The sequence below is a fragment of the Stegastes partitus genome, unplaced genomic scaffold, assembly GCF_000690725.1.
Source record: "Stegastes partitus isolate 25-593 unplaced genomic scaffold, Stegastes_partitus-1.0.2 Scaffold1401, whole genome shotgun sequence".
Lineage (NCBI taxonomy): Eukaryota > Metazoa > Chordata > Actinopteri > Pomacentridae > Stegastes > Stegastes partitus.
In genome coordinates this window covers 32811-58784 of record NW_007579132.1, presented here as the reverse complement: position 1 = coordinate 58784, position 25974 = coordinate 32811, and the positions used below count along the sequence as shown (strand labels likewise).

The window sequence follows — 25974 nt, the reverse complement described above, 5'->3', positions numbered from 1 at the left end:
AATTGAACTGAGAAACCTTGCGACTGTCAGCCTTGTCACCCTGAGTTTTCTGATCAGTGTCTTGTCATATAATTTGGGAAAAAAGCACCCAAAGAATATTTAGCTTTTTAGCTGACACAGCTATTAATACCTGGACAGAAAGATCATTCTGCAAACTGAAACCTGTACCTGATCACCACGAAAACTACTTCTGTTGTATTAGCAGAAGGCAACACACCAAGATTACAAAATTACCACTACAGAATATTGCACTTTACATTTACAAGACTTCATTGTTCAAGTTTTTCTTCACCCTGTTGTGTTCTGCTCCTGGCCTGTAACAGGAAACCCTGGAACTCTGTGGAGCTGTTCTCCACCACCGCCAGCGTCACTGCAAGGAGAGGTGATTGGAGAGGTGAGAGGAGCGACGGATTTGTGGAAATATGACTCAGACTCAATGCAAAAATCTGCAGCAGACAACGGGACAACATAGATAAGTGGATGTTGTTGGGAAACAATAGAGAGGAGAACGTTTAACATTTCTCTGTTATGGAGGCGGGCTGCAAGGTGGTGCAGTTGGTAGCACTGTTGCCTCGCAGCAAGAAGGCTGCCGGTTTGCGTCCCGGTGGAGGCACCGGGATCTTTCTGCGTGGAGTTTGCATGTTCTCCCCGTGCAGCGTGGGTTCTCTCCGGGTTCTCCGGCTTCCTCCCACACAGTCCAAAAACATGTTGAGGTTAATTGGTGATTCGAAATTGTCCGTAGGTGTGAATGTGAGTGTGCTTGGTTGTCTGTCTCTAAGTGTAGCCCTGTGATAGACTGGTGACCTGTCCAGGGTGTCCCCTGCCTTCACCCTAAGTCAGCTGAGATGGGCTCCAGGCCCCCCGCGACCCTCGTGAGGATAAAGCGGTGTATAGATAATGGATGGATGTAAAGGAGGCTGTGAAACGGTGTGTGCTCCTTACAGAAAGGATCTTAGTTGCAGTCATCAGTTCACTAATGTGTGCTATAATGGAGAAGGATGCAGAGGTTTGAGGATGAGGCTGAGGTTAAAATGAGTTCCCCTAAACACGACCTTTGACCTCTGAACTGCTAGATAACACCACCCCTGAGACAGAAGTGGGGTCGGCGAGCGTTACAGCAGAGGGAGAATATGACGAAGGAAGTCAGAGTGTGAGGACCAGTGAAGAGAAAAAGAGAAGGAAGATTTGAAGAGATGGCTGAGAAAGAAGGAATACATGCAGCTGAAACCACAAGTTTACATACACTGTATAAAAAGACATAAAACCTTTGTTTTCCCTTCTTTTTTTGTTTTTAATTCGGCTTAACTTTTCCTGTTTTAGGTCAGTTAGGATCACCAAATGATTTCTATTTGATAAATGACAGAATAATGAGAGAGAGAGACTTCTGACTTTGAACAAAGTAAAAAAAAATCTCTAAAAAAAAATTTGTCTCCCATTATTCTGGCATTTAGCAAATAGAAACAATTTTGATAATCCTCACTGACCTAAAACAGGAAAAGTTTGGTCACATTTAATGCCAGATATTATCCACTGAACACCTCAAGTTGTTCACACCATATGATTTGTACGTTTTGCACATTCTCAAGTAAATAATTTGCACATTAATGCACACTGTAAATATTATGATTACTTTGTATTATTTAAAATTCCTTAGATTTGCTCCAGTTCCTGTTTATTTGACTTTCCTTTTAAATCTTTACATCCTTCTTTAACAATGATCTACTTGTCACTGTAATGCACCAAATCACCGAGTCCAGTTCCTCGTATATGAAAACCTATTTGACAATAAAACTGATCTTGATTATCGTGTGAATCAAAACCACACAAATGGCCGATAATATACAAAGTTAACAGATTATACGATTATTTATTATCTAAACATTTAATGTGTAGCTGGTTCACTGGCTTTAGATAAACCAATCATACCTAACAGTGTGACTGCTAAAGAACGCTGCTCCTCAGGGTTACCTGTAATGACGTCACCTGGCCTGTAGGTGGCACTAGAGGTGGACACTGTGAATGGTGGGCTGCTGGTAGAGGGGGTGAAGGGCGGGTGGATGGGCATCATGTTGCCACAGGAGACAGCCACCGAGCCGTTGGGGAAACAAACACACTCGTCCACAAACCAAACGCACAGCACTGCTAACATCACTTTTAGAGGCATCTGGAGCAGAGAGGAGGCAGCAGAGGCACGAGTCAGCCTCATACTGTGGACATGCAGGTGACATTGAAGTGGTGAAATTACATCGTGGACAAACTGTCACAAAGACACAATGAACACCTGAACTTAGAGAGAGATGTCAGTAGTGTGGAGAAACAAGGACCCAGCTGAAGTGAGACAGGCTCACGCTGATGAGCGTTGTAGAAAACAATAACATAAGAATTTCCCAAGAATGTAATAACTCCCAGAAATGCACATACAGAGGCCCAGAGACCTGCAGCCCCATCTGGCTTTTGTTGAGCTGAGGTCCCCTTTCTGCTGCTACTCTATAGTTCTGCTATTGTCAACAAATCCCATCTCAGTCTGTCTCTCGGTGGCTTTTAACTTCCTCAGGCTGTCGCTGGCTCTCAGTCTCAACCATTAGTCCAACTGAAGACGGAAAAACGAGCCTGAAACATACAGCTGCAACTTTAAAGCCTGTTTTTCTCCATCATTAGTAGGTGCGCTAATGATTCCTCCCAGCAGCGATGTACATGAAATTAAAATAATTAAACAGTATTTCTGTTCGCAATAGTGAAGGAAGTAAATATATAGAATATATATCATCCTTCTGCTCCAGTTCATTTCACAGAGAAGTATTGTACTTTTACCTTTTTCAGTCGGACACATTCAATGTTGGTCTTTCATTAAGAAAGCTAACAAATTTTTTTTTTTCCTTATTTTCTGATTTAATTAGTTGTTTATTTACATCTATAAAATGCTAGAAAATGGGGGAAAATGTTGATCATTGTTTCTGAAAGTCCTCAAATTTATTGTTTTGTCCAAAACTCAAGCAGTTTTGACTTACTGTCATATAAAGAAACACTTAAGAAAGAGAATTTAAACTTTTTTTTCTTAAACTACCGCTCAAACTGATTAATCAAAGCAGTTAACAAACAGTTTAATAATTGATAACTAAGTAAAAAATCATTTCTTGATATGAAGGAAAATACAAAATACTGACAGCACTGTTCTTAAGATCCGCTAAGCTAAAGCTACTTCAGTTAAGTTTTTGGTGGCATTTCAGTTACTTCAATAAAACACTTGATTACCTAAAAAAAAAATCATGTAAATTGGCCATTGAAGTGTCTATATAAAGTAATAAATAATGGGTACAGTAACTATTTAGTCAGATTTCTGATCAGCTTCAGTCAAAACGCTGCTTGGACCAACAATGTTAATTTTTCAAGCATTGATCCTCATTTAAACACACTCCGGCATCAAACTTAATCTGAGCTTTCTTCTGTGTTCTAAATGTCACCTCATATTTTCACAGCATGTTGAGGTGAGTCACCGACTGTCTAGTTGGTGGATATAAACATTTAAGAGGATAAGGTGCAGATCAAATGATCATGATGACGATTATAGTAACAACTGTTTGTCTTTTAATTTTCTGGGTAAATTTAGCAAATAATCAGTTCTTTAATCTGACAATTATGAAACCTCCCAGCAATATTATCAAAATGTTAGCACATTAAAAAAACAGGCTGTTTCCAATCTGTGAGAAACATCTGGAAATAAATGTAACCATGAACCATCTAACCTGATTTGATTTTAAAATATAATGAATCCTGTTGACATGGAAATGTGGATCTGACTGATCAGCTGTGATGTTTCTACTCACCTTCTGGAGATGTTGGCTGTTCCTGCAGACACATGCACAAGATTAGGGACCCTTTCAACAATAAAACCCTACAGTAAAATGACAGCTTAGTTGTTTCTAAATTTTAAAAAAACAAACTAACATAAATGTGATCACCTGCAGGTCTTCTTGTCAGCTGCCTGCCGCTCCTCTCTTCACACCTTTTTCTTCAGTTCAGGTGAGTCATTTGTGTGCGTTCATGTGTGTGATTTGGTTTCAGTGAAGAATCGTCCACTGGGATCCCACCCTGACAATGCTAGCCGTGCAGGGTAAGAGGGGCGAGCGTTCGAAACACAATGATATATTCTGACACTCTCACCAACGCAGCAGAGGTAACAGGTCATGTTTCGGACCTAATTGGTACCCACAGCTAAATGCTTCTTCGTGCTAATCAGCATGTACCATTGTGTCTCTCCTGTTTGGTTTCCATCTGTGGCTTAAGTTACCACGGTTAAGCTGGAAACAACTGAAATTTAAGCTTTTCACTTCTTTAGGGCTACACCTCGGTATTCAAAAGTTTCCCTCCTCATTCGTAAACCAGAGATGTTCTTCAGGAGGCAGTCTGGAGGTCAGTCCAGGTACAGCAATCAGACGTCAGACGCAAAACAAAAACAGCTGATCTTTTATTCTTTATGTGCATATACAGTACAAACAAAAACAACAGCAGCAGCTCTGTGGGCAATGTAACAACAGGTAAACAACGCTCTGGGAGAGGACGGTCCCGTGTACACAGTGTATTTGGTAGGTGAGAGTTTGGCCCCGACAGTTTTTTCGCTGGCAGCCATGTTGGTTCCAGCACCACACTCCTGCTCCACGCTGTGTTCGTGCTGTTGTTTGATTTTCAAGCCTGCAGCACCAGTGATTTGATTTTATTTAGTTGTTGTTGAACTGTCAAGTATGAAATGTCAGCAGGAATATAAACGGACATTTTCATTTTCCACTCGTCACAAATTTCATTTAGAGGAAAACTCTTCAGAAGAATGCGCCGGACTTCTCCTGAAGAAAAGTTTTAAAGGAACACGCCAACATTTAAAGGAATATGCTTGTAACAGCTTTCCCAGATCCAAACAAGAAGATTAATATCAGTTTGTCTTCTTCTAGCTCAGAAAAAGAAGAAAGGTGAACACTCTAACTTGCTGTCAGATCCTAAACAATACTGTCTCCATGTTGCAGATGTTTGCAGGAGTATTTCTTCTGAGTTTATTTAATACCTGCTTCATCAAACAGAAGCAGGATCCATATAAGCACTTTGGCAGCTGTTGATCAAGCACCAGCTCCAGGACATCTTGTGTTTCTTCTGTATCAATCAAGGGTCTTTTTTTCACTTTTGACAGATGTCTACCAGCTTCCCTCAACCTCTAATCTTTGTGCTACGCTAGGCTAAAACCATCCTAGTCATACATCAGGACAATAATACTGATACAGAAATTCTCATCTGATTCTGGGTACTGCACAGTTTGTTAAATCCAAAATGATTCTATAGATTCTGTAAGTCTGTTTTCAGGTAAATGTCCTCAGATGATGTCACTTGAGTCAGCGTCAACTGAGGCTAAAGACACAGAAAAGTTTGAAAAGCCAAAAAAAATATCTTGGTGCACAGAAAGAAATGCACCTCTGTTATCTCACATTAGCTGCTACAAGCATATCAAACGGCTGAATCTGAAACTGAACTGTTGCACTCATTGTGGAAAATGTTTTGTCAACGAAGAGCAATGAAAGAAATAGAAAAGATTGAGTTTGTTCCTTTCTTATCTGTCCGTTGTAAGTGTACCAACATTAATGGAGTGGAAGCCTGAATAAGTGGATTGTTCATTTAAAACATTAGATTTATTCAGACTCTAACAACATAGTTTTGTTGACACGTTGCTATGTGTACCATGCTTCCAGCTTGGTGTCTGTTCAAACTACATTTACTGCTTTACTTTTCTTTTTTTTTTTTAAAACTAAATATGTGGACGTTCTTTATCTGCTACATTTAAGTTCATTTTGAGTGCTGGATGCATTCAAAGGTTTCTGTTTTAGGAGAAGCGCTGCGTCAGTTTCTGTTTCTGTGTTGTGAAAAAAGAGCCACTGTGTCTAATGTGGCATAAAATAGTGTGTAGCTACACACCAGCATGGCAGCAGTAGGACCACCTGACCAAACACTTTGTATGGGTTTGTGTATGTATAGCAGGACAGGATTGGGTCGAGACAGAGGGGCTTCAGTCGCCTTGTTTTTTTTTTCCTCAGATCTAGTCTGTCCTGATCTGTTGCCACAGTGACAACAAAGCTGCCTCAGGGCTTTAGTGTGGCTTGGATGCACCTTCGTTAGCCCCTTAAGAAGAAGTGAGGGAATGGATAGATTATAGACGTTTTGGGGAAGTTACCTGCAGTGATGGACACGAAAACAGAGGGATGAAGAGAGGAATGGGAATAAAGAACTTATTGATAATTAAAAGACTGGTTTACTGCTTATATCTATTACAAAGAGTGTCCCAGTGTGTCCTAAAGTTCTTCTATCTTCACATTGTCTGGGGAGGAGGTGGTGGGTGAATAGATCTAGTAGCACTAACGTTAAATGGTTAATCCCTCCATGACATGGAACAGGGTTATGAATGTTGAAGGAAAGGGAAGTAATTCAGATTTGTTATCTTTAGTAGAGCTGATAGAACTACCTAAAAAGGTGGGAACAAGAGTAAAGGGATAACATTGATGAGTAGAACTTAATACAGTGACCACATGTTGACCTCTGACATCAGTGATAGGGTAACAGTAATAAGGGTTAATGTTGATGTCCTAAAGGCCTTACATTGCTAGCAGCAGGCTTTCGTGTAGCACCAATAAGAATGTAGTGTGAGCTTTGGTACCAGTGGTTGGTGTTGAGGTGAGAGGTTACAGTTAAGACTTCAGGGTCTTGGTGCCTTACAGGACTGGCAGCAGGCCTTTCTGTAGTACCAATGGGAGCACAGTTTCACCTTTAGGACCAAAGCGCAGTTGGCCGTTGGCTTGTCCTGGCAGGAGTCGTCTACTGCTACTGATGCTGCCGGAGGGGCGGCTGGATAAACACACAAAAGTCAGAACGATTCTGGTCCACTGAAACCATTAGAAAAACACTTTGACACAATGACGCATCTATAAGTTAATTTATCCCCTGCTGGGGGAGCTGAAAGTTTGCTGAAATGTTGCATCAGGGTTTGTTTTCGTACCTGGTGCTTCTGTTGGACAGCTTTGGATTTCACAGCTCTGTCTGGCTTCTGGCTTTAGGGCAGAGTTGCAGCTGTGGCCCCTGGTTACCAGCTCCTCCCCCTGGTAACACTTGACTTCTCGAACCTGGACGCCACTCCCACACGTCTTACTGCACTGAGGGAGCAAGACGGGAAATGACTTCTTAGTTTGTCTCTACATATTATTGGTGATCAGGACTACAAACTCTCAGTTCAAATACAGTTGGACCAACAAAACAAGATGATACACGCAATAAAAACAAATACTCTGAGACACTGTGCAGGTGAGAAGGCCAAGTGGTACCTGGAAGCTGCTTGATGTTTACCTGCATCATATTCCTAACAGGATTACAATCTACAGATTTGCTCATCGGGATGGTCCATCTACTATGTTGTTGGTCTATACATGCAATTATTCACATCTTTCCATATCTATCTGAATCAGGTCTCTTAGGACAGATGGTGCCACAAGCTGTGCATATTGTAACGCAAACTGAGGCAAATTATATTAGAATTGCACAAAAACTGACCTCACTTGACACTTTGAGACACTCTAAGCTCACTGTGGTTTTGTACTGGCCGGCTGTTCCATTAGTAGGGAGCTATAGAGTTACCTGGGACCAGGATGTGGTGAACCACTTGGAGCAGGGTCTCTGGAAGCAGGAGGAGCTGGTCTCTGGTTTTTTATTTTGGTCACAGCTGCTGTCTGGAAACTCTTTAAACACACCTCCTTCCAGGCCAGCACACACCACCTGACGCTGCCGCACACCTCGACCACAAGTAGCGTTACACTGAAACACAACAAACAAACAGAACTTCATGTAAGGTCATTGCATGTGAAATGATTACATTTTTTGAAGCAATTTCTGCTCAACCATCTTTGATTTGCCGGAGATTTTTTTGATGTTACTTTCCGGGATAATTTTTTTTTTTTTTTAAACTTCCCATCAACCCCCTTTTAATACATTTTTTGTACACTGAAATTTGAGATATGTTGTAAGGCCAATGTCTCAAGAACTATTAAAGATAAAAGCCTGAACTGTTATTTGTAGTCATGTTACTGATTTAGAATCAGCTCTCAGTTCTACTTGGATTACAACACGTTTTTGTGTGACAACTTGTCATACCTACTTCATCAATTATGAAAGTTTAACATAAAATACTTTTTTGTGATCAAGTATTTCATATTAAAAAATATTGTTTTGTATCATTGTGACATGCCACTACATGTGGTTCACAAAATATCACTAGTTAACTTCTGGATTATCAATGTTTTTTTCTTTAACTCACCCTTAATCAGAGACTATTTGATTTACTTGACGAATTTGCAGATTCTAAATCAGTGACATGATGAAAAATTATTGTGAAAATTTCATGCTTTTATCTTTAATAGTTCCTGAGATATTGTCACATAAACACAGCCTCTAATTTCAACATAAAGTAAAACTAAAAATCTTGGAAAGTTCTTGGCATATCATTCCAAAATTACCATTTTAAGTATCAATAGTTTATGATTTAAAAAAAGTTGTAAGCAAATCAGAGAAATCAGAGATGGTTGAGCAGAAGATCCCTAAAGATCTGAGATTGAATGAGATGGAATACTGTTATCTATATATATTATATTATATATATTACCTGTTGCCACTCCTGTTCAACCCAGTGGGGGGCGCAGTCTCTGTCACCACAGGGATAGATGGCCAGCGGGCGCAATGACTGGTCGCACTGCTCTTCTGACATCACGAGCCCACCTGATGAGCGGCAGGTGACCGCACGTACCATCCTCCCCTCCCCACACACACCTGAGCACTGCCACAACATACAGACATTCATGATTGAAATGCTACACACAAGAAACCATGACAAACACAAACACTGCACTGTTATTCTCTTTTGTACTGACATGTCATCGGAATTCATATTGAAACGAAAATGGCTACATAGTTCTGTAGGGCTGCTGTTACTGGTGTATTTAAATGCAGTTTTGTTCAGTGTTCATGTGCAGTAAACTGAAAAACTCACAGGTCCCCAATCAGAAACTGTCCATCGTCTGTCACAGGGCGGGCCTTCGCACTCCTGACTTTCTATTGGCTGAGAGGACTTGTTGCACAGCCTCATTTCCATTGAGCAACGAACCTCTCGAGTTCGGACGCCCCGAGAGCCACAACGTGCAGAGCACTAACACACACAGTGACACACAGAAACACACACACACTGTCTGCATTAATATTTACTGTAGAACAACTAACAAAAGTCACATGTTGTTTGTTACACTGGCACCAACATGAACCATAATTTACCTAATTAACAGCACATGAAGAACACGAGCAAGAAAGAAGTTACATATCAACATGCACAGTACGACTACTGCGAGTAAGTTTCATTTTCAGACTGTATGCTGTTCTGTTTGTAATTTTTGTCCTTTTTACTTCTGATGAATTGTAATTTAAAGGATCAAAATCATTTTTTTTCAAGCATGTCTTCAGATATTGTTTAGAGGCCCACTAAAATGTTTCTTCATTTCATGTTGGTCATTGAGAAATCCCTTGATGATGGACTTCTAGTGAAAGAAATGGGAGACAAAACCATCAGTCCTGGTTTTGTTTAAGTTGTTGTAAAAGGTTTGGCGGAAGCTTCTTGTTTAGTCAAATCAAGTTGACATCTTCTTCATGTCTGTATCAAAGAAGGGATGTGGCACTAAAAATGCTAGAACTTCGAAAGTTATTCACTTGATTTGTCCAGTTTGCTCCAGATAAACCTATGGGATCTTTAATGGTCAGTGTGGATACAATCACAGCAAGCAAAAGCCGTTTAAATGTTCAAATGAAAACCTTATTTTTGTTTTTAATAGAGACCTGAAGAATTGTGTACATGAACCCTGAAACTTCTTTCTTGGTCAATCACTGTCCTCTATTTGCAAAGATATGATTGAAGGTAAACTTAGAAGCACTGCACTGTGTCTTGCTATAGTACCTCAGACCACTCTGACACCTCCCACTGGGGTCCACAGCTCTGGCCGAGGCACACCTTTCTACTGGCCGGTTTGTGAAGGTCATGTGACAGACACAGTGAGTCATAGACGGAGGAGTCGAGACCAGGCGACAGCATCTTCCAGCAGCGTACCGTACGGTACTGAGCGCCCTCACCGCAGGTTCGTGAGCATTCGCTCCAACCACTGGTCTCCCATCTGAAGAGAAAGTGGTCAATTGCAGTTATTAAAATCTTGAGGAAAATGTGAAACACTTCCAGGGATATTTAGTAAATTAAACTTTTCCAGTCACATCAAGAGACATTCCTAAATGGATTGAATGAATGTATGATTGAAAAGGTTCTATGTGTAGGACTTAAATTTATTATATCATTGTAGCTGACATAATGCCAGTAAAGCTACAGTATGCTGTCCATGTTGGATTCAGTCCTTTAATCTTAGTAACATCAGGTCAGATATGTGGCAGTATGGGGCCGAGGATTTTTTGAATAGAGGTGATAAAACTGAAGGTGTGGTAGTCCTGAACTAATAGTAACTCATTATTTCAGTCCATTTTTAAACATTAAGGCCACTGATCCTTTGATGGTCTGGACTCTTCTCCACTAGAGCTTTTGCTTAAAGATGAGGTTATAGTCGATTAAAGGAAGCGTTCACTCTGTATGTTTAAAATCGACTACACAGATTCAGTGAGAGTCATCTGATTTTTTTGTTTTTTTTTTGGTTAATCATGACTTCTTTGCCATTTGCAAATCAAGCTGTATTAAACCCAGTGTGTATTTTGTTTCAGTTAAATCAGTTGGGACGGTACCGCGGAGGGCATTCTTTTCCTGTGCAGAACTCATGTGTGGGCTCTGGTCTTGTCAGAGAGTCACAGTAACTGTCATCCACTTCAGTACCATCATACCGGACACACAGGGCGTAGCTGGTGGTGATACCTACGAACACACACCCACAAACACACAACGTTAACATGGAGAACCTTGACATGTACAGAACTGTTTGTGCTGTTCTAGAAGAAAATGATGGTGAACAGCAACAAAAACACAATGTAATGAAAATACAACATAAACGAGCGCACTTCATTACGATGTAGATTCAATTGTAAATAGGTGTGGTTTACATTTTTCCCCATCAATATACACTGAGTAATCCACAACAACAAAGTGGAAACAAGTTTTTCAAATTTGTTTAAAAACAAAGAAGTGTTCACATCCTTATTTCAATATGTCATAGAAATCTCTTCGGCAGACTTATGAGAAAAATGTTTTTTTTTTTCTTCAAGGACCTGTCATTCTCCCTTCTATCTTGACTCTTCATACACCGTCCATGCTGCTGAGGACCACTGAGGAGCCTCCACCATGCTCCAGAGTGGGGATGGCATTATCGTGTGATCAGCAGTGTTAAACTGTGGTCTGATGTGTTCTGATTTGCACTTTTACCAGATGCCTACACTACCAGCCAATCAGACAAAAATGTTTTCCTTGGCTGCAGGAGAGTTACTTTCTCAAGCGGTGTTATCAGACAAAAATCTGAATAAATGTATTGTCATAAAGGTGGGCTTGGTGTACATGTGTTTACCTGTTGTACAGGTTGAGCTGCACGGTGCGTAAGCAGAAACTTTCCAGCGATACATGTCTGCCAGACTAATATCTGGGTCCAGACCCACATCAAAGTCATTGCTGGAGGGAAACAGAAACAGAGACAGTCAGGTAAATTTCTGAAACCTGAGAATTTCCAGTTCATTTTATGCAAACCCACTAATGTAACAATCCCTTAAATTACATTAAACCAGAGGGTAACATCTAGACCCACAGACAAGTCTCTGCAAAGTCATTAAAATAGTGTTTATAGAAGATCAAAATTAAGATTTATCTTAATGAAATATTCATAAACAACTTATATGAAGAGGTGTTTTTATAGATCAGAATCAAGAAATAAATGAATGATGATAAATGTTACACAATAAGCACTAAAGATTCACGCAGTTGAACATTACATGACATAAATGTGTAGTGAAATGTGCCTAACAGCATTCAGAGGTCTTCATGCAAGTATCTCTTCTACAGCTGCTGCCTCATACCTCTCTGTGTTGGCAGCTTGGACTGCTGACACCTGTTGCAGCTGTACTAAGATGGCAGTGTGTGTGCCAGTTTCTGTTTCTGCATGTGCAACAGAGTGTGTGTCAGTAGCTGTGAGCATGTCCGGGTGGATTTCCGACTGTGAGTCCGTGTGTCTTTCCGTGTCTGTGGCAGCCATTGTTTCCACATGTGTTTCTGCTTGTGAATCAGTGAGTGTGTGTTTGACTGTGTGAGTGTTAGACTGTGTCTGGTTGTAATGTAAATCCTCCAGTAGCACGTAGGAAGCATCATCTGGCAGAGCTGCAGAATGAACACTCTGACTACCTGTGGATGAACAAATACATGTCAGATTTTCAAAACGTTCCCAGAGACTGCCTGTGGAGTCAAACATTTTAGGTGTGTATGTTATTTTTATTTAGAAATGTCAATGCAAAAGAAACTTGGAAATTATGGAAAAAAAGCCCAATTTGTCTTTGCTACCTGGAAACGAGAGCACAAGCATGTTGTCATCAGTAGTGGAAGGTTCGTCAATTGAGTTGGAGGAGCTCTCTTAATGAAAAGAAGAACAACAAGAGAGAAAATGAGACAAACATTGTGGGTAGATGTTTACAGTACAGTATATAAATGGACAGACAATTCTGTTTAAAGTGACTAATAGTAGACAGTGTCTAAAAGCACTAGTTTGGGCTGTGTCAGTCCCAGTCTGTCAAACAGTTAGACCAGTTTAGAGCTGGACAGATGAATCCGCCATGATAATATACTGATCAAATTAGTTTATGATGAACTCGTATGTAAATTCTAAGACTTGTAGTCTGACATGTCAGACAGTAAATAAGGAGAAAGTGCTGTAAGGAAATATATGTTAGAGATAATTTAAAAACAGTGTCTGTATTACATAAAAGAGACATTATTCTTCAATATTCTTTAAAAAATACAAGAGGGGTCATTATCAAAATGCTTGTTTATGCTGTATGTTAATGAAAACAGAACATGTCACTATTACATTTTTAAGCTCAAAAGCCAACATCCAAAAATCCCCTATCAGCTATAATGTGCTTGGGTGTGAAATCAGAGTAGAGTGTGCTACAAAAACCCAAACAAGAGAGCCGGTTTCCCACAAAGAAACAGATATAATGTAGCTTTTTAAAATAATGTGTGCTTCATAATGTAACAGTTAACTAATCACCAAAATTATAATTGACTTGTCACCTTACTAATTAAGAAACTAATCATTTTCACACTGATGAGATTTGGGCAGTCATGGGATGCATGGAACAGTAAACAGGGTACAAAATGCGGTTAACCGTATTCAGTTCAAGTTTCAGAACAAAAACACACAGATTACCATTTCATGTAGTAAAAATAAGGATTATTAGCAAGATTACAATTTATAGAGACATTTTTAAATGACACTGTTTGTTGGCAGCTTCAGAAAAACAAGTAAAAACACCAGTTATAAGAAAATGTGTCACATACTGTAGCCAGATGGTGCTGGAGGTCCCTGCTCCTCCACATCATTGTGGGTAAATACATGGCTCGTGACATCAGCTGGTCTGTAGACCAAAATGGCCACTGGCGGTGGTGGGCTGGGTGTCCGGATCTCCCACACCACTTCCTCCTCCTCTTCTTCCTGCACCTGGGTGTTGTAGTGATGGATGCCTCTGCTGTGGTTCATCAAGCTGCTCTGATCCCCTCTGACATCCTCATTTACCTCGTTAAAGGTGAGGTTAAGATGGGCAGGGCCTGCGGTGATGCCTTCTGCAGCAGCGATGTCGTGAGACTTGAGGGGGATGGTGTACTCATAAGTGATGTGGGGGAGTTTCCCATTCAAGTTGTAGTACTGCACACACAGGGATAAAACGGTACTGACTTACTACTTCACACTGGAAAGACATGCAACCTTGTTTTAAAGTAAAAAATAATCCACATTGTTCTGCTCACAGAATAATTGTGTGCATGTATAGTTGTGCTACCATAACATTAAGGCCCTGCAGTGTGGGTCCCTGTGCGATGATGTATTCCAGCCCATCAGAGAACACATTGCTTGGACGTCGGTATTTGAACACTGTTCCCGCCACATGGAAGTTTTGAGGATTGTCAAACACAGTGTTTCCGTTGAAGAAGAAATGGCCCGCTTCATCAGACAGAGCTACATAGGAGAGGAAACATCAGGAGGTAAAACAGTGATATTCAAAACTGGGTTAGAATGAAAAACACATACCTACACAACAAAGATGTATCATTTCTATAACAGTGGTACCTGATGTATAGCTACAAGTTTTTGTTTTGGTCACATTACCAAGTTTCCCAGACTTAGGTTAGTTAGTTAATCATGTAGCAAAAAATGTAATATATAATTTTAGTACAAAAATATCCTAGAACCAGTGCTCCAGAGGTATTGTCTGTTACTTCATCGTCAGTATATTGACCTCACAGAAGTTGTAGGTTCTCACCCAGGATGTTCTCAGTCTTGTGCCTCTCAATGATCTGAATGTCTGAAGCTCCAGCTGGGACGTTGGTGATGAACACATAACCTGAGGACAAAAACACCCACTTTAAACCAATGATTGACCTGTCGTCAGGAAACACTGGAACAAAACTGTGCACAAAGTGAAAAGAGAGGCATTAAAATGGTTCAATATCCCAAAATGTGTATCTGTGTGACGCTGAGGTTAAAAGTTTGCATCATATCACTTTCATCTCAGCTTCTCCAGGGTCAGTTCACCTAAATTACACACAAACATATTTTCCACCGTACTTCTAGATTTAGAAATGCAGATAGTTAGTTTTTTAGACTACATTTGTGATGAGGTTTAGAGACTTGGCTACAAACACAGTATAAGACAAATTGAATTTTATTCTTGATTTGTTATATTGGGCTTAATATAGAAAGCTGGACAAAAGCAATCATAACAACTTGCATGTACAGGTACCACAAGGGTTAAGTGGAAAACAAGGTTTCCTGTGATGCCAGTAAACTGATGCTGATGGAGAATCTCTCCATGCTCAGCCTCATGGAAGAACCGAATTTGCACCTGACAATAAAAGACATATTGCAATATAACAATGTGAAGCTCTAGTATATTCATCCCACTAGTGTAGGGCATCCATGCAAAGACATTCTGCAAGAAACCTGCAAGTGAAATTTTGTGGGAGGCCTGCTTAACACAAAAATAACAGCTGACTTGTGGTTGAACCAGTTAACTCCACTGTAATCATAACAGCTCATGATTCACACTCATATGCACACCTGTCTACATGTGTGTTTGTGTGTGTGTTACCTAACTGTGTGAGTGCCTTCCTGTAGGATCCAGAGATGCGCTGGCATGATGTCCCGTTGCCTCCACATACACCACATCTGTCTACTGTCTTGCTGCTGTACAGCTCTCCATCACAACCTACAGGCTGCAGCAGAGGGGACATTAAACACACTTATCACATATCGGTTCTTAGTTATTTAGAGGCATCACTCATCCAGCTTTTCAATTAATCTCATTGACATTAGTGCTAATAAGAAACTGATTTTGAATAATTAAACACATTTGATATAAAATCCTACTTCTTAAAGCGAAAAATGAAATCACCACTTTTCCTGGTTGGATTACCTGACACATCCCCTCTATACAGACTCCGTGGTATTTAGTGTCACGACAGAAGGTACCATCATGGGCAGGAACTAGCAGCTGTCGCTCACCGCTGATAGTTGTACACTGGAGGTCACATGGCTTATTGGAGATGCTGATGTAATCAGCTACATGGGGAATTACATATTTAAGAAAGTGTTTACTTTACTGACATCACAATATAGGATTTCTGTGTGATGAAGTCTACAAAATTCAATTAGTTACATCTGGTTAGAATTTGGGATTGCACAAATGCATAGCTGCCTAATGCTGAAAATGGTAAATGAGGAAACATCTGCTGGACTCAGTAACACTACAACACTTCATACAAGACGATCACTACAATTATCAGAAGATGTCTCCCACATTCAAGAATGGATGACATGACAGATGTGAATTTCAATGTATATGGTCAGCTAACTGTAGACAGACAAACTAGAATTATACCTGGATAAAGGGGTATCCACTGGTAGTATCTTCTTCCAAAGGCTTTAGAGTTGAACTGGGAACACTGGTGCTGTTTGAAGCTGACACTGGGGCTGGGACAAGGCTGAAAAATGACACAGAGAGAAAGAGAAAGGATAGATGTAAATATTTCTGCTTTCAACTCATTTCTTTCAGTTAACTAATCAGTACAGAAACAGTATCAGTGTAGCATCATACCTGGTTCGGACAGAGCTGGTACTGTTTCGGGGAGCCAACACAATACGAGCTGTTTATGTTCTGGGTGGTTGACAGCCTTAAACAGAGACAGGACAGAATACAGTATAAAGCCTAAAATATGGTAAATACATGGTTTTACAAAGACTACACTAAAGATGCATAAAATAACATAGTATGTTGCCATCACATATACCTTGTACGTGTTTATTTTCCTTCATCGTGCCACCACGTACAAAGGAAAGGTGATATACCAAGCTAATTCTAATTCTTGCAACTTTATTTTCAGTCTTTTCTGCTCAAAAACTTAAGTCATGTTTTGTGTCAGGTCACGGTTTAACAGCCTGACTTCATTGATGGTTTCATTGCTGCGTATCGAGCAGCAGGGCAGCAGCTTGTTTGCGGACCACAACAGTGACTGAGCAGTCTGTAGAAGGGGCTATTCCTACAAACTACAAGGTACAAATGGGAAGACTGGAAACAACGACTTACTGAATGGCTTCATATGTAGGAAAACTATTTAAATCATATGCCATGGCCTTTACAGTCACCAGATCTTGGCACAACTGAGCACTTATGAAAGATTTTTCAGACGTAATAGACAGTGTCACAATATTTGACGAAAAAACTAGAACCAAAGTGTCTTAATGAGAGCAAGGGATCAAAGGGTCCTTAAGAAATAAACCCGGAAACTGAGGCTTATTGGATTTTTCAAACTTGGGTGAATAGAGGAAAAGGAAAATATATTACCATCCAGAGCCACTTTTTCCTGAAACCTTTCCTCTAGTATACAGTCCAAAACACCCACACAGCTTACACGACAACTCACCCATTGCTATTTCTTTGCAGAATAAACAGTGATTCAATGACATTTAGTGCTCATAATGAAAAGTGAGCTTGTTTCTGTAATAAGTAGCTAGGACGCTATGCGCAAACAGTACTTATATACACTTCTCAGACATTTGGCACAAATTCACACGTCACACTGAAAGTGCTTCAAGGACTGTTAATCTTTCCACATAACTGTCTCTCACTTCATATGCTGACTACTCTTACCATGTTTAGACTTAAAGCTGCACTAAATGTTTTTATGCCAGGTTGAAATTTAAATGTGTAATGTAAAAGTGAGTGACATTTATCACCCAACTCTGCATCTTCTGTCCAATTAATGGAGATTTTAAGACTCTTTTAGCTTCTTGTTTTGGTTTCACGGCCCACATCCGGCTTTTATCGACTTCCTTTCCCTCTGTTTACAGTGGAATAGCTCTTACTACCTGTTCAGCACCAAACAGACACAAACGTAGTGAACACAGAGGAGCATTCTGCAGCTAAAGACGCAGATATTTGTCCCCAGAGGGAATGGAAACCAAAACTAAAGGGCTAAATTAGCACAGAGAAATAAGCTAATGTTGCTCTTTATCTGGGCTGCAAAGTGGCTCGGTGGTTAGCTCCGTTGCCTCGCAGCAAGAAGGTCGCTAGTTTGCATCCCGGTGAGGACACCTGGGATCTTTCTGCGTGGAATTTACATGTTGTCATCATGCAGCGTGGGTTCTCTCCGGGTTCTCCGGCTTCCTCCCACACAGTCCAAAAACATGTTGAGGTTAATTGGTGATTCTAAATTGTCTGTAGGTGTGAATGTGAGTGTGCTTGATTGTCTGTCTCTAAGTGTGGCCCTGTGATAGACTGGTGACCTGTCCAGGGTGTCCCCTGACTTCACCCTGAGTCAGCTGGGATAGACTCCAGCCCCCCATGACCCTAATGAGGATTTGTATAGATAATGGATAATGTTCTTTACCTCTTGGATGTATAAATAGGGAACTATTTCATCTAATTTTTATTTTAACAGTTGCAAATGTTGGTAATACTGTACGTCAAAATGTGCTTTCAACTTAGTTTTTCCAAGTGGTTTAAAAAAACAAACAGCTACTGCAGCTTTAAAATCATATCTATGTTACGTATATTTGTCATGCCCATCAGAATATACTGAGAAAAACTACTACACTTTGGAAGGGTTGTCTTTCTTGGATATTTTGTTGTTGTTTTTTTGCATGCTTCTGATGAGCAGAAAAGTGTAAATATGGTTGCAAAATGTCTCCAATGACACAAAAAAAAGATATTGTCCTAAATCACAATATAATTACCATGTGATAAAAGGTAACGGACATGATGATGTAAGTGTGGCATCACAGGTGAAAACTCCTGCCACAATGACTTCTATTGCTGCTGTGTTTTCTACTGTAGTTGTGTAATCAGACTAGCAAATACATGCATTTGTATCTACAGAGGCAAAATGAAGTCTGATCAACATTAGCTGAACTGTGTGGCAGCAAAGGGAAAATCTTCACACACACACTGAAGGAAACACATCTTAAAGGTATAAGTAGTTCAAAAACAACATTTTGCAACATCAAGTAACATGTGTCTGCAAGAGCTGCACCAAGAGAAAGTTCCAAGAGTGCTGTAGTTATGGTTAACATGATTCTTATTCTGTGTGCGTTTGGAGGGACCTAGAGAACTCCAGCATGGAGTTAATGCATCTGTCTTTCATTACCATGTTAACTACCCCCAACACACACACACACACACACACACACCTCCTCAGTCTATCTATATGTGTCTCTCTTTCTTCAGCCCATCCTCCTACACTGTTTAGACAGTAAAGTAGGAGAGACAGCAGGAGGAGGTGAGCGGGAGGTCACTATGTGAGAGTGTCACATCTAATTGGTAGAAGGTGATGAGGGGAGGACAGGAGAGGAAGGAGAAGGGAGGTACAGGGAGGAGAGGAAGGGGGGGAGGAGAGGAAAAAAAATAAGCGGGGAGGAGAGACGTGGGGTTTAAAAATGGATAGAGGAGTAAAAGTGACAAACGAGACGAGAAAATAAGAAGGAGAGGAACAAAGAGAGGAGGAAGAAAGGGGGAGGATGGGGAAGAAGGGGAGAGACAGAGGGCCAACACTAAGGGCAGAGTGGTGTTAATCTTGGTTGACAGAAACTTCCGCCGGTCTGACAGGGGGAGGTCAAATGTAACAAGATGGCTACAAACACACACATTCTGTCAATGCTTTACCTAACTTCCCTCTGTATATGGACATGTCTTTGCTCACTGCTCACAGTTTTTGTAGTGTGTAAACCTGGTTAAAAAAAAAATATGCAGGATCTCTTTAGCACAGCTGTTTAAGTTCTTTCAAAAAAGAGCATAGTGTCATTTTAGCTTTTATTTTAGCCACCTCCTATGGCAGGGTAAGTATGTTGAGTATTAATGTAATTAAGGCAGAGTTTTTTTTTTTTAGACTAAAACAGTGTCAACAAATGAGGCAAGTGATGTTTTGGTAGCTTTTAATAGTCCTTATTTTTTAGTGTTTTATATTTATTTGTATCTTAAATTCTGATCTTTTCACTTTGTCCTGTTTTGCCTTGTTTGAATGTTTTACATTATTTTATTCATTTTTACAAATTAATTGCTTTTTGTGGTTATTTTTACTGCTGCCTGACTGTTAACGTACAGCTGAACAGTCACTTCCGGTTGTTGATCTGATCATCGTGCAGTCATGTCATTTAACTTTAATCATTTGCTTAAAGCTCCTCATAGAGTGACGGGATTGGTTAGAATCTGACATGACGGGAGATTTAAAGTTTTACACCCCAGATGAATAAACTGTTAAACACACAACTTTAACAGTGCAGTGAGTTTAGCAGCTGCTCTCAAGACTCATGCCGAGCTCAACTACAGCTTTTGACATATTTTTATTTAAAAAGTGTTTTATCTGGGGAATCAAGATATTTTTTTGGGTGTCAAGAGAATTACATTTTTTTCACAAGCACTCATGTTTTATAATACTTTCAGCATTACTGTATGTGAGCATTTCTATATACAGTACTTAGCTGACCCCATTTTAAATCCATTAAGTAAATAACACAAAAACAGCTATGCTTTATTAAAAAATGAAGCAGATTTTTGTCTCACTACACTGACAGGCCTACCATTACACTCATAAACTTAACATAATTCAAACATCAATTCAGCTATAAACAAGGACATTGTGTAAAAATGCCAAGAATATTGGGGGTGACGTATTATCAGACATTATGAATACTTCTGTTTCTCTGTTAAACTCCTGAAACTCACCACTATGTCAATTCTGTTCCATCTCCTGATTCCTGATTCAAACTTGTACCTGAGCTGTGATGATTTGAGCTACTACAGTCACATTCACAAATGCTCGCACCCTGAGATTATCGATGCAATTGTTTTTTAAAAAATCCAAATATTTAGAAGGAAGAGTACCATCAGAAATAATGTCGGTAGATATTTTTCTAACATGCTACCTCTGGATGAGACAGTGTCTTTCCTGACTCCTCACTCCTCCTCCACAGCTCCTGGAACATGAGGACCAACTGGACCACTCCCCCCACCACTGAAACACCTCCTCCTAGGAGAAAATATACAGTGCAATGGGTTTAGAAAAAGCAGGCAACGGTGTAAGATTTCAGGTTGCAGTTTGGGAGCTGGAGTTAAGGAGAGTTAATAAAACCGTGCTGGCTATTAACCAGCCTTCATGAACAGCTCAAAGAGGAGAAAAATAATGCTGCCACCACTGTGTTGGTTAAAGAACGTAGATGTTGTACTTAACCATCTTCAACTAAAGCTGAACAGAAGTGGTAGACAAGTAGCGACCCGTGAGCCTAATCAGGCTCTTCCACAGCAGTTTGGCCCCATTATCATAACTCAGGTTTTCCTTTTATAGTTTGCATCAAACATCAGTTTTAGACAACAAAACATACAAATAGGTGCCAGCCTAACAAAAATAACCTGCTACTAAAACATTAATAACAGCACTTGCAGCCCACCATAAATGAAGCTTGTCACTGCCATTATTAAGTCTTATTTTTCCCAAATTAAGTGTTTAAGGGGCTGCCGTTGCTCTGTTAGCCCTCACTTATCAGCGAAAAAACTACATTTGCATTCAGATATACTCCCCAAAGCAAATTTGAATTAAATAAAATCCACACCTATCCACAAATAACAAAAAGCTAGACAAGGACACAGACTACAAACTGTGTGATTTTACTACCTTTTTGCTCGGCTGTTTGACATTTTGACTTCCATGGCTGTGAGACTGTAGATGGACGTTACGCTGCTCCACCCTCCCTTCACTTCTGTCCTGACAGACACAGACACACACATCACACACAAACACATAAGCATGGAACACATTTACTGTGTAGATTTGGATGCACACATAAATAACGCCTTTGAAATCACCACGTGTGGTAAAATAACTTTTAGTCACAGCTAAGTACAGCTTTATATAACTTCATCTATATTTAACAGATCGAGTTGGTTGGTAACAAAAGAACATCTTTATATCCTCACTGTTTGGTTAACAAGCAAAGAAAATCAGCTTATTTACTACTTATTAAGGTTAAGCTGTTACCCTCTTATTAATAATTATTCTACAAGAAAAATGAATGCAAACCAAAGCAGACACGATACACAGGATTGTTTATGGAAGCAACCTGATGCTCTTCAGATGGACTCATTAAGCAACCTTACACTGATCCCCACAGCCCCGCATTGAGCTGTAAAAACAGATGGAAGAGGATTGGCAGGCATCAGAAGGATGTGATTTGCTTTAAGTCTCAGTTAAGTGGTATTTTTTAATCCTTCAACCAACAACCACATTCACACATCAAGGCTCAAAGTCCCGCTGCTGTGTTGTGTCAACAGGGTCCTAAACAAGTCCACACAAGCTCCTTACACTGTCAGATTACCCTCTGGCTAATTCAACACATAAACACACACACACACTGCCATACTGTGCGTCTTGTGAGCTGAAAATAGACAGGAATAGTTGCTGACTATCAAAGTTGTGGCGATCAAAGTGTTTTCGGATGACCGCGGATCAGGCAAAGAGAGCTAACTTTATGTTTGGTGGGATGATGCGTTTAAACGGCAGCAGCAGATTTCCTTAGTTTCAGTGAGTGAAAGACAGGCTGGAGATGACCTTTACAGCTCGGTAGGAGAGGTTTATATAGAAAAAGCATGTTTACACAGTTTCCAAAGCAGAGTTTTGAGGTTATGTGGGAATGAAGCACAGCAAAAGAAACTGACATGAAATGAGCCATTTATAACCATTTAAAAAGACTATTTTACATTAAATCCAGCTGCATGATTCTGAACAAGTTAGATACAAGTGCACAGCCAAGCCAATACCAACATGGCCTATATTAATAATATTATCAATATTATATTGTAAACTTAACTGGCATTTATGGACAGAAATGACAAATATGATATTTCTAAAGGAATTTAGAGACAGTCTCATCATTTACATGTTTTATTAGCAAAATATAAAGAATTTTATGAACAGTTTTCCTTGTGTTTAAGTTTAGAGAACTGATATTTGCTGATATATTGTTTCCAAACTTTTCATCAGCACCAGTGTTAGCTTAAGGGGAAAAAAATCACTCGAAGCTCCTTTGATCGACAAATAAATCAGTCCAGCGTGACAACATGAATACATGTGAGAACGTGTCTGTCTCTACAACTGAAATGTATTTAATATAAACAGTAATCACAGCTGTGACTTGCATGTAGTATGCATGAAGTTGAATTAAGCATTTCGTCTCTCCTCGTCTAAACAGGAAAAGTAACAGTTGCTATTCGAGCAGTAAAGCAAGTTATGTTACCAGAAAGTAAACCTTTAAATAGAAAGCATTACCTCACTGTTGCTATGGTGCATTACGTTTGTGTGTAATAATGTGCACTGTTGGAAGACAATGCCTTTCAATAGTCTGCCAAAATGCATATTAGATGTCATGCCAGTTGTTGTGGAGCTCCACAACTTTTTACTGCTGCCGTCACTTTTATGTGCAGTCGGCCTCATCCGCAAAGCTCAGCTTCACATCCAGGAATCTCTTACTATATAAGGTTTTTCCTTTTGCTGTCATCAATGAATGAAGCGAGTAATAAAACAGGAAAATGTGGGGTATTGGATCAGTTATCTCTGGGACAAGAAGGCTCCTTCCATTCGTGTGCATACATTTCAAGCAATGTTTGTGGCTCAGGGGATCTGTAAGCGCTGGTGGTTACCACAGCTGAGGGAAAGTGTCTGCAAACAATTGTTTGCAAAGACTTTGGTGATGCATCTGTTTAGAGTTTCAACCACGGGACCCCGAGACACCCTGTTATCCCATGTTTGCTTCTTTACGCTGCCTGACCAAAAGGCTTTTGCAGATCAGCCTGTCAGTCAGTTAATCGGTCATCTAGCCAACAGTGTAGCCAAATGGTCAGTCACCGATAACTGCTAACAAAACCTGTGTGCCGCCAGTTGCACAAGTGGACTGTAAAAATCTTTATATATTTAAGTTACAGTTAGATGAGCCTCAGTAGTGTCCAATGTAAGAGCGGGACTAAACAGCAAAGAAAGTTCCCATTTAAAAGTCTGAACTATACTGATTTTTACACTTGAACATTTCTAGATGGACTAAAGCATCCAAGAACTATTTTCATGAGTTCAGTGGTCAAGTTCAACAAAGCTGCTGTTTTCAGCAACACCATTATAACCAAACAGGCAAGTTGAATGGAGGGGAAGCAGCATAACACAAACTATTCCAGTGTGGTGGCTGAGATAAAGTGCATGTTACAATAGGGCATGTTCACTTCAAGTTCTGAGCAAATTTAGCAGCGTGGGATGTTACGGATGTTAACTCCTCAACGTTATAATTGAATTTCAATCTACCGAAACCCACCGACTTTAGCTACTGAGAGAAAACAAAGTTACAAAGACCCAGAAAACAACCATTTCACCAGCATCTCAAGTGGTTTGATTTCCAATTATTTGAAGCCCATTAAACAAAATATCATGAACGATAAAAACGTATGAACGGGTGGATTTAGGATGAGAAAATACAGACGACCTGAAGCAACGAAAAGAAGTAATAGATCTAATAAAAAGGGGAAGATTATTCCATGATCGGATGGAGTCTTGTATTGAAACAACCTGAATACAACTTCAATGGACAAAGAAAAAGGGATGTTGCATATGTGTGCGATGATATGAAGATCTAGACCAAAAGCTGTTTAACATAAGAAGTACAGTACATGAAGCTTATGAAAATGCCTTCTGAATTTAGGTTGCAACCAATTAGGTGATTCATAACAGAGGCAATGGTGACTTCTGTAAACAAATCTGCATAAGGAGTTAAATACAACATGAATAAGATGAGTGTAAGATGCATGACAACATATTCAATAATGGGAAGGATCAGCTGAGAAACTATTCTTGGTCTGACTTGTAATATAAAACAATTAATTGAGCAATACAGTGAACTCAGACAACCTTTTTTTTAAATCAACGTGGTGCTTAAAGGACAGTTCAGGTACAACTTCCTCAAGGGGCCAAAACTAATGTTCAGGACAGATTTGGAGCAGCAGCCCTCCAAACACCTTTTATAAGCATCACTGCTTTGTTTGGTGTCTACTGTAAACACATGTGAGCACTTTTACAAGTCGTTCCCCTTCATTCCGTGACGCCTGTGCATCCAAGCATGTTAAATTCAGAGTATCAGCTTTTCTCGGAGGTTCGCCGAAGGGGAACAGTGACATTCCCGCATTTGGTAGCAGTTATCTGAGGGTCCGCACACACACACTCCGGCTATCTGCACAGCCCAAAGTGCTCCACTAAAAAATAAACAAAAACTAGCTTTACTGTGATAATTACAAACCGAGCAGTTGTGAATTTAAGCTGAAAAACAGATGACAAACGAGGCTGACTCCAAGTGACAGACTTGTGAAGTTACTTACCCTCCACGGGGGCAAACTAAACCCCCCAAACCAGCCTCTACCAGCGCCGCTAACGGCCGCGGTGAGCCGCGAGCTATTTACCTTAACGGGCCAGTTGCTGGTTAGCGGGAGAACCGGGAGGTGCAGCAGCAGAAAGGAGCAGACCGGGAGAGCGAAGCCTCCGTTACCGAACATGGTTCATTCATGTCGCGGACCGACAACACTTCCCCTCCCCTCACCTCCGCTCCCCTCCTCAGCCCTCTCTCCTTCTGCCCTCCTTCCTCCTCCTCCCCCTTCGACCCCCTTTTTGATGTAGCGACGCCTTCTGGGCTCGCAGCTCACAGGACAGGACGACCCCCCAAAACACCATGAACACACACAATAGTTTGGCTTTTTTTCGTTATAAAATGTGTTTTTGACGATTAATAGTAGGGTTTTTAAAAATTGTAATAACAAGATAAAAACTAAAAATTCTTAACAACGCTTTTCTTGATGAATACCAGCCTTACTAATTCTTAACTAGCATTACAATCATTTTACTGCTGGGTGGAAATTATAACAAGTGTTTCTGAGATATGTTGATGTCATGTTTAGACAAGATAAAACTAGCATCTGTGTTTTTTTGTGTTTCTATTTTAATAAAAATATACTCTACAATATACTTTCATTTTTTTTACACGAGAGCCTTTTGGAAGTTCATTAAGTAGTTTCAACAACAACAAAAAATGCTTTTTCCATAATATGTGAAAATGTAAGGGCAAGGATGCCTCTCCATGGACATCAACAGTTTTCAGAACA

The 25974-nt window shown here is 40.1% G+C and overlaps 1 protein-coding gene across 1 annotated transcript; it reads right to left on the bottom strand.

Moving 5' to 3' along the window:
* Positions 1–6689: 6689 nt before the first annotated feature.
* On the bottom strand, positions 6690–25371 carry LOC103370300 (ADAMTS-like protein 2). The gene is made up of 20 exons (XM_008299311.1): positions 25279–25371; positions 21464–21553; positions 20718–20821; positions 16396–16471; positions 16180–16282; positions 15715–15860; positions 15391–15514; positions 14563–14643; positions 14083–14258; positions 13586–13949; positions 12590–12658; positions 12112–12433; positions 11610–11710; positions 10840–10966; positions 10016–10229; positions 9065–9220; positions 8681–8851; positions 7660–7836; positions 7028–7181; positions 6690–6849 (listed from the first exon to the last, which is right to left on the bottom strand). Exons 1-20 carry the CDS (start codon positions 25369–25371, stop codon positions 6728–6730), a joined length of 2970 nt encoding a protein of 989 aa, XP_008297533.1. The 3' UTR covers positions 6690–6727.
* Between the last annotated feature and the right edge of the window lie 603 nt (positions 25372–25974).

Coding starts and splice junctions, on each gene's coding strand:
- LOC103370300 (XM_008299311.1), bottom strand. CDS start 25,371: ATGTTCGGTAACGGAGGCTTCGCTCTCCCGGTCTGCTCCTTTCTGCTG. Junction 13,950..14,082: donor TGCAGGGCCTTAATGTTATG/GTAGCACAACTA, acceptor CTGTGTGTGCAG/TACTACAACTTGAATGGGAA. Junction 9,221..10,015: donor AGGTGTCAGAGTGGTCTGAG/GTACTATAGCAA, acceptor TGTGTGTGTTAG/TGCTCTGCACGTTGTGGCTC.